General features: G+C 34.9%; 1 protein-coding gene across 3 annotated transcripts in view; it reads right to left on the bottom strand.

Moving 5' to 3' along the window:
- Window positions 1–638: 638 nt before the first annotated feature.
- Window positions 639–9,729, bottom strand: part of ATRNL1 (attractin like 1) — a 931,221-nt gene continuing 922,130 nt past the window's right edge. Inside the window, exon 29 of one of the 3 annotated variants that reach the window (XM_077126124.1) lies at window positions 639–3,264. In XM_077126124.1, coding sequence (XP_076982239.1) covers window positions 3,140–3,264 — 125 coding nt within the window. In that variant the 3' untranslated portion in view covers window positions 639–3,139. The remainder of the gene's footprint in view (window positions 3,265–9,729) is intronic. The other 2 variants (XR_013161757.1, XR_013161758.1) reach the window with 2 other exon arrangements.

Below are 9,729 nucleotides of genomic sequence, written 5' to 3'. Positions count from 1 at the left end.
GCTGTGCGCCTTCCACTTATTACCCTCTTGCTTCACAACAGCTCTGCAAGGTGGGCATGGGCACCTCCTTCTACCGAAGAAGAGCCTGAGGTTCCAGAAGGTTAAAAATTTGCCCAGAGCCACACTCTTCAAATTGCTTCCAAAATCTGTTCTCCATGCTATCCACCAGTCTGCACCCTACATGACCCTAACGCATAGATAGTAGTTAAACAGTTACAGTATCTACTGAAACCAAAAGAAAAGGAGCTATTGGGAAGTACAGCAAATATCAATGACATATTTAAATATTTTCTATTTTAAGTATTCCTAACAGACTGCAACAATATAGTATATAGCCTCAATTTTCCTTTTCTTTGGGTATCACTAAAATAAAATTTTCATTTAAATCAGTTATGAAAAACCCCAATCCTCTTAAAACCAATCTGTAAGCATGTGAAAAATCTCTTCTAACAAGAATTCTCTAGTTGTTCAAATAGTGTTCCCAGGTTAATTTTAAAACTCCATTCTATTTAACTTTTTTCAGACTTGGCAGAATAAGAAATCCTAAAATCTAAAGAGTTTTTCAAAGTCATTCTAACCTTAAATATCTAGAATTCCATTAAAATAACATTTTTAAGAGAGTCAGTAATTTAATTGCTAACTTCTTGGATAGCATCTTAACATGATTGTGGATGGTGGTGCATTTGATTAAAAAAAAATGAAAGCATCCAAATTTAAAGTGTTTGGGATATGAAAAATAAAACCCAAGACGCAGAATCAAAGTGATTTTCCCTGAATTCTTTTCAATCCACTTCACCTGAGGGCAAAGAATTTTATTGCTAGGAAAAACTTTGATAAGTTGAGAATATATTGCATAATTAGCTACCGAGTTAGCAATATTTGGTCCAGAAAAGTATAGTATGAGTTTAATTTAACATTGTATTATGCTTTATAATTCACTAAAATGCAAATATTCAAGTTTTAAGGACATCATAGGATGAGGTGGATGAAGCGTGACAATTCTTTCAATACTAATTGCTTAGCCTCTCTAAAAATATAGCTGAAACAGATTTTGCCTACAACTCTGCATGTTTTTGGATTTTTGTTATAAAAGTTTTCCCTCATGACAACTCTAACAAAATTAAATAAATTGGGCAATAATTTTATTTTTAAATAATTATATTGTATAATCACCATTTTTGGCAATTTATTTTTCCATGAGAAAAATCAACATTTAAAGGGTCCAGAAAGAAGCTGATAAAATTACTTGATTGTTTTTAATACACATTTACAAACATAGCTCACTGTTTATTTTGGGAGATGAAATATCTTATTGAGGGTAAAAACACCCCCCCCCCAAAAAAAACAAACAAACATAGGCTATAGATAAAATTACTTAAGGAATTAGTCTTATTTTTAACTCATGGAAAATAGCAAAATTATCATGCCAACATAAGGTACATATACCGTAATTCATAAATGCCTAATTAGAAAAACAATGACATAGTCATGGTTAGATGCAACCTAACACTCTTATATAAGATACAACTACATATTATATGATCATTCCTGTTATATTTTACATTCAAGCCTCATCAAATTAAGCTGACTTAAATGGTATTAATGAAATAAACACTTACTATCACAACAGGGTCATATTCTGCTACTGTACCACCATGGCATGCAAGTAACTATGCATTAGCTGTAAACAGTAAAATGTCATTACCTTCCAGAAATCCAAAGAACGGGGAAAGTACATATATAATACTACACATCAATTATATTTAAATGACTTTCTTATTGAACAAAACTATATCATATACATCAGCTTTGGATATCTCTATCATTGTTCTCTACATATATCCTTGAAGTTATGCAACTGCATAACTTGAAGTGGTCACCTTGAAGTTAAGAAACTGCAATTCCAAGCAAGATCTGTAAATGCTATTGCACTTTAGTGAGCTGTTGTCAATATTAGGACACAATATTGTCCTAATATTCCATGTTCCAATGTGAAAGCTATATATTTATATAATTTTTCCTTTTTGTCGCAATGCAGACTTTTTTGAGTCACTAAGAATATGCTGAAAGTGGGCACCAATGAAATTTATTTTACCTTTTAACCTGGAGATTTTCTCTCAAGACACTAATGTGTTCATGCTAGAACTAAGAATATTTTTGGTTCTTCTCAGCTAAAGGTAAATAAAACCTAGCACCTAGGAGAGGAAGGCCAAAAGAAGATGATCCATTCTTATAAAAATGCAGATGAATTATTTAGGTCTGATCCAATGATTCTTAGGCAATTTAAAAATTGCCATATTGGAGCAGAACACTGCACACTGTAAAGGAACTATTTTAGCTTTCTGGTATCAGTGCTGTTTTTTGGAAGGAGGGGAAAAACTGATTGCTGGACAGGCTCTTCCATGCTCTACCAGCTCTGATAATGAGTTAGGCAGTTGACATGGATGACAGGAATGTCCTCTTCACTCAGAATTCTAATAAACGTCTTTTGAGGCTGCACACACCACCTATCCAAATGGACACCTTCTGGTCTGCATTCCAGTTAGATGGAAAATTGCCATGTTCTCAGGCAGTTTAGACATGATATGGTCATGTGAAATTTTAAATACGTTACCTACATCTTACTAACTCAAAATCTTGCTTTCACATTTATAATGAGATAAAAACAGCACTTAAAGTCATTGCAATTTGTTCACTTCCTGTTCATATACAGGTGATTTAAGTTTGCTTATGATGCAAAAACTATACAATTCTCATCATTCAGTCATTATAAAATGTCTTTCTTTAAAGTCTTGGGATATAAACAGTTTGGTTTATATGAATCACATATTTCTCATTTGCATTAAGAAATAATATACATCTTTTTTTCCAGGAGTAATTTAAAGTCATCTATGCTAAGCCTAAGACAATTGTCAAAACTGACTATCACCTGTGCCCATCAATACTGTCACTTGTATGTAAGGCCGACTCATGAACATTCTTTGGCCACTTGGGTCATTGCCCATTTGAAGGAAACTGTACTTGGGCCCTGGAATCATACAGTGGTTTGTCTCCATAAAAACTGAAGCCATAGGACAGCTTTCATGGAATCCATTTACAAAGTAAAACATTACAGAATATACAGGAGCATTTCGGTATCTCAGACACAAGTTCCTTGACGTGTTGAGAGATGGTGTTTTCGATTTCGGACTCCTGAAGTCTTGTCTTTACTATCTGAAGGCTTCTGTTGTGAAATATCTATTAGGGCACTGGCAATTGCAAGGCCTGGAAGGAGAGTAAAGAGGCATTTAAATGCTTGGTTATGCATTTCTGACATTGTGACAGAGCTGGCATAGCCCTGTTTTGTATTGTTTTTTGTTCAGTCATCAAACATTTGCTGTTTATTGGAAGTTATCGAGTAGTTTGACCTTTACCTAAAATATTTCCTAACTTGAATAAATGAAGAAGGCTCTAACAAAGTTAATTGACTCTGACTTCAAACAAATTCAGTGTTTATTAAAATATCACGCTTAGTTGTGGATATGACCCCACCTTAATTTCTACGTCTGAATTCAAGTTGACTCTTGATGTGCAAGGAGTTTTCAATGCTATCGTTTTTTAAATGAAGCAAGAAAGCCGCCCAGAGGTAAGAGTTTTGCTAAATGTCTGGAATATAACAAAAGAACTTTTCTGATATTCAAAGGAACATCACCACATAAATGGACGTCTAACTATGATAGGTAATTAAAAGAATATTGTTTTGTCCTCTGGTTAATAGGGACATTTGCTAAGATGCTCAGGGATAGTAAAGACTTTCCTAAATTTGTATAAGCAATGGCTCAACCAGATTTCCTGGTCTACCATAGCTATTTATTCATGAGTTCTTTTTGTTTTTGTTGAGAGCCATATAATTTCCCAGTAAAACAAAATGTACCGAATCACCATACTCAACCCATAGCTCAGATTGCTTGCTTTATTAAAGAAGAGGTCAAGAAAGGATGTTTTATTCTTTTTCCCTTCTCCAAGGTCTTGGAGACTGACCCTGAACTGAGCCTTAAGACAACTGCTCCAGTATGGTGCTCTTAGAGGAAAGAAGTCCTCACTTACTCATCTGATCCTTTAAAGATATTGTTGAATTATTTTAGTCCTGTGGGTCAATTTATTCTAGGTAATATGACCTGGCAAGAGCAGAATTACACAGATTTATGAACAGGAAGAAAGGCTAATGGAGAAAAACAAACACATTAAGAGGAGGGCCAAGTCCTCAGTGCCATGTTGTGGGAGATCAGGGAGGACTGGGCTCAAGGAGTTTGCAAAAAGCACCAAATGGGGTGGAGAGGGCCAGCACGGTGAGACCTGCTACAGGGACCCTTATTTGCCTTAAAGAAGATTTTGGTGATCTTTGAGTCATTTCAGTAACTAACTGAGGATAGAAGCTTAAAAAAACTAAGCAGGAATGGGCTGAGAGGAAATGTGGACAACAAATATAACTCTCCTGGTCAAGGTATTTGCCATGGAAAGAGAGAAGTAAGAAGGTAACAGGGAAAGAAGCAGGGTCAGATGAAATATGTGCGGAACATACGATATACAATTATGCAAATATATGTATATTTATTTGAATATATATATTTTTCAAAATATATATTGAAATACATATATATTTGAAGGGAAAGTGATCCCTGAATATGTTTGAAACTAGAGAAAAGATTTGTGGAGCAGTTGATGGTATGAGAGAGTGAAGTGATCATAAAAATTACAATAATTACTGACCAGGCTGATAATCTTATAAATTTACCTTTTAAGGTTGCTGTCAAGTAACACTATTTTAGGATATTAAATATTTTCCTGAATTTTTAAAAGAGTCAATGCAAGTTAAAGTAGAAATTGCTTTCCTGATCTTTGAAGAGAATGTATGAACTTCTGAAGTGTGCAATGTAGATGTTTTAGCCACTGGTTTTACTATAGGAAATAAGGATTTTCCTGTTTTTTAATTGATGGAGCTGAAGCATATTATTTAAAAAATCATGGGCCATGGTTGTGCTAACTAAATGTTCAGTTCAAAAAGATGCCAAGTTTCCACAGATTTTTCTGGCCTACTTCTGCCATAATTTACAACCGCCTACTATTTCATTCCTGGCACCATTTTATTCAGAGACAGCCAAAATATGACAAATAATATATGTCTCCATTAATGTGTACAGAGACCACTTAAACTTATTTCAATGACCACAGCATCCAAATATGAAATCATTTTATTCATTAAACTCCTGCATGACCTAGTCCAAGGAAACTTTGAAAAATAATATTTTTAGCTTTATATGTGGCAGCAATTGTTGTTTCAGTTACAGAAGATGTAGTGAGTGCCAGGAGAGAAGTAAATCGTTTTGAGTTGCCTAAACATGAAAGACAGTGTTAAACTGAAACTGTCACTATATCTTTATATTTCAGGTTATATGAAGTTCAAAGCCTAAGGTAGTGTCTATCACAACGTATCCTGGGTTTATGAATGATTCTTAAACTTGGAAACACATCAGTTGAAAATGATAAATGATAAACTCTATTTAAATTCTGAATTTAAAAATAAAACTACAAATCATGTTTATTTTTAATTTTATGATCTTTTGTCTTTTCCTATGGAAATATAATCATCAATTGCATTTTCAGTTTCTATATAAATGGCATTATGTGTGTAAAGACACTTTGCGTCCCTCCAGTAAGTAATATTTGAGTGTCTATCATATGCACTCACAGGAAATGCTCAGAAAACCACTTGATGTGCTTTGTTTCTTTTTTTTTCTTAATTTTATGATCCATTTTTTCCTTCATTTTTGTGAAAAATAACATACCAAAAAAGCAATAAATTTCAAAGTACAGCACCACAATTAGTTGTAGAACATATTTCAGAGTTTGACATGGGTTATAATTCCATAATTTTAGGTTTTATTTCTAGCTACTCTAAGATACTGGAGACTAAAAGAGATATCAGTTAAATAATTCAGCATTCATAGTCATTTGTTAAATCCTTCTTCACTGTAATACTCCACCGTCCCCTTTGATCTTTCCATCCCTCTCCTTAGGGGTGTTTGGGCTATGGCAATTCTAAATTTTTCATATTGGAAGGGTCTGTCACTAATACAGGATAGGGAGATGGAACTATATGATGTTTTGGAGAGGCTGGGCCCTCTGGATTTCGGGACTTATCTGGACCAGGGACCCATCTGGAGGTTGTAGGTTTCTGGAAAGTTACTCTAGTGCATGGAACCCTTGTGGAATCTTATATATTGCCCTAGGTGTTCTCGAGGATTGGCTGGAATGGTCCTGGTTGGGGTTTGGCAGGTTATGATAGGTAGCAAGGTCTAACTGAAACTTGGGTAAGAGCAACCTCCAGATTAGCCTCTCGATTCTATTTGAACTCTCTCTGCCACTACTACTTTATTAGTTACACTTCTTTTCCCCCTTTTGGTCAGGATAGAATGTTGATCCCATGGTTCCAGGGCAGAATTCATCCCTGGTAGTCATCTCCCACGTTGCCAGGGAGGCTTTCACCTCTGGATGTCATATCCCACGTAGTGGGGAGGGCAATGATTTCCCTTGCAGATTTGGGCTTAGAGAGAATGAGGCCATAAGAGAGAGTGAGGCCATATCTGAGCAACAAAAAAGGTCCTCCAGAAGTAACTCTTAGGCAAGCCTATAGGTAGTCTAAGCTTCTCCACTACCTACATAAGCGTCACACGAGTAAGCCTCAGGATTGAGGGCATGGCCTATTAACTTGAATGTCCCTAAAGTTTGATATAGTATCAGGGGATTCCCTGATGGTAATGTTTAGTAGTTCCATATCCTTTCTCCCATTCCTCAAGGTACTTTGCCAATGCTTTTTGATTATCTGCTTAATATACTCAAGGATGTACCCAGGCATTACAATAATCTATACAGGATTAAAGGACCTCTTTTTTATTCTGGGCTCCCAGTGTTTCCATTGTTCAAATGAGCTCTACAGATAGGTTGAGCTAGATTATGCACTATAGAAAATTTCAGTTCTAGACCAAATCAACCTTTCTTCCTTTGGTCTCAGAGTATGTGTGGTTTTAAAATATAGACACTGTCTTCCTTACCCCTGTGTTCTGAATTACTTTAACCCCAGCCTGATTGACTTCATTCTTGTCACTAAATATATATATAACAGCCTTTTGAAATCCAGAAATAATAATCACTACTCCAGACTTAATGTGTGTGCTCTAAAAGTTTACAATCTAGGCCCTGTGCCTTGTTTCCTGATGAGCAAAATGAGGATTTGTTCAGATTTCATTTCAAGTCCTTTACTGGACCACATAACTTGTGGCACACATGAGTTGGGCTTTATAAATCCTGTAATTAACTATGAATAACAAAGAACTACATTTGTATGTTTGGCACTTAAGTGTCAAGTTGTTAAGTATAAATTTTATATCACTTCTTTTACATTTTCTCACATACTAAACAACATAGAAATGGCTAGATCCTCTTTCAACTTACAAGTGTCCCTGATACAACTGTGACTTTCTGAATCATATGTGTGGAAGACTCATTAAAAAAAAAAAAGAAAAAACAGACATGAGTTCTAACTATCCTTGCCCTCCAGCACATTTTATTACTCTAGTAAATAAATCCAATATTCTTAATTGATAAAAAGAAAAGTTGAGCTTTGAGTGAACCAAAATAGGCATGTAAGGTGCTCCAGGGTGCCACATCCCCACATAATCTGAACTAGCAAAAACTAGCAGAGCCAACTTCCTCAAAATTCTGGAAAGCAGTTAAAGGGTTGCAGTAACTGGGCAAGGGCTGAATTAAGAAAACACAGTTTTAAAAATCGTAGGAGAACAACCTATACTGACTCAAGAAAAAACAGAAGATCTCAACAAAGCTGTCACAAGTAAAGAGATTCAGTCAGTCATCGAAAATCTTCCTATTAATAAAAGCCCAGGGGTAGATGGCTTCAGAGGGGGCATTTTACTAAACATTCCAAAAAGAACTGACACCAATCTTGCTCAAACGCTTCCAAAAAAGTGAGGAAAAAGAAACACTACCGAACTCATTTTATGAAGTCAACATATCTCTAATAGCAAAACTAGGTAAAGATGCTACAAGAAAGGAAAACTAGAGGTCAATATCCCTAATGAATATAGATGCAAAAATTCTCAACAAAGTACTTGTAAATCAAATCCAGTGACACGTTAAAAGAATGCTACACCATGACTATGTGGGGTTTATACCAGACATGCAAGGGTGGTTTGACACATGAAACCAATATACACAATATAACACAGTAACAAATCGAAAGGGAAAAAAAAATCACATGATCATATCAATTGATGATGTTGAAAAGCAACAAAATACAACATCCTTTTCTGATAAAAACACTTCCAAAGGAAATTTTCTCAATATGATAAAGGGCAATTGTGAAAAAAACCATAGCCAGCATCATACTTACCAATGAGAGACTGAAAGCATTTCCTCTAAGATAGGGAGTGAGACAAGGATGCCTACTGTCACCATTATTACTCAACATTGTGCTAGCAGTTCTAGCTGTAGTAATCAGGCAAGAAAAGGAAATAAAAGCCTTCCAAACTGCAAAAGAAGTAGTAAAACTTACATTATTTGCAGATGACATGATCCTATACTTGGAAAATCCTGAAAAATCTGCAACAAAGCTACTTGAGCTGTGAATAAATTCAGCAAAGTGGCTGGATACAAGATTAATGTGCAAATACCAATAATGTTTCTATATCCAAGTAATGATCTAATTGAGGTGGCAATTAAGGGAAAAAATTCCATTAAAAATAGCAACTAAGAGAATCAAGCATTTAGGAATAAACTTAACCAGGGATGTAAAGGCCCTGTACACAGAAAACTACAAAAACATTGCTAAAAGAAATCAAATAACATCTAAATAGGTGTAAAGACATTCTGTGCTCATGGATAGGAAGGTTAAATGCCATTAAGATGTCAATTCTAATCCAAACTGATCTACAGATTCAATGCAACACCAACCAATCCAACAGCCTATCTTGAAGACTTGGAAAAGCTAGTTATCAAATTTATTTGGAAAGGAAAGAGACCTTGAATAGTTAAAAATTTTCTAAAAAAGAAGAATTAAGTGGGAGGATTAATACTTTCCGATTTTAAAGCTTATTATAAAACCACAGTGGTCAAAACAGCATGGTACTGGCACAAAGATAGACATATTTTTCAATGGAATCAAGTTGATCTTCAACAAGGTCCCTAAATTCACTGAACTAGGACAGAATAGTTATTCAATAAATGGGCCTAGGAGAACTAGATATTAATGGCCAACAGAATGAAAGTGGATCCCTACCTTACACCCTATACAAAAATTAACTCAAAGTGGCTCAAAGACCTAAATATAAGAGTTAGTACCATAAAACTCCTAAAAGAAAATATAGGGAAACATCTTCAAGACCTAGTAATAAGAGGTAGCTTCTTAAACTTTGCACCAAAGCCACAAGAAATGCAAGAAAAAACAGATAAATGGGAACTCCTCAAAATCAAAGCCTTCAATGCCTCAAACGACTTCGTCAAAAAGATGAAGAGGCAATCAATTCAAGAGGAGAAAATACTTACAAACCACATTTTGAATAAGGGTTTGATATCTAGTATATATAAATAAATTATATAACCCAAAAACAGAACAATAAACAACCCAATTATAAAGTGGGGAAAGGATATGAATAGACATTTTTATGAAGCACAAAT

This window comes from Tamandua tetradactyla, chromosome 13 (assembly GCF_023851605.1).
Source record: "Tamandua tetradactyla isolate mTamTet1 chromosome 13, mTamTet1.pri, whole genome shotgun sequence".
Taxonomy (NCBI): Eukaryota; Metazoa; Chordata; class Mammalia; order Pilosa; family Myrmecophagidae; genus Tamandua; species Tamandua tetradactyla.
This window is presented reverse-complemented; position numbering and strand designations above follow the sequence as displayed.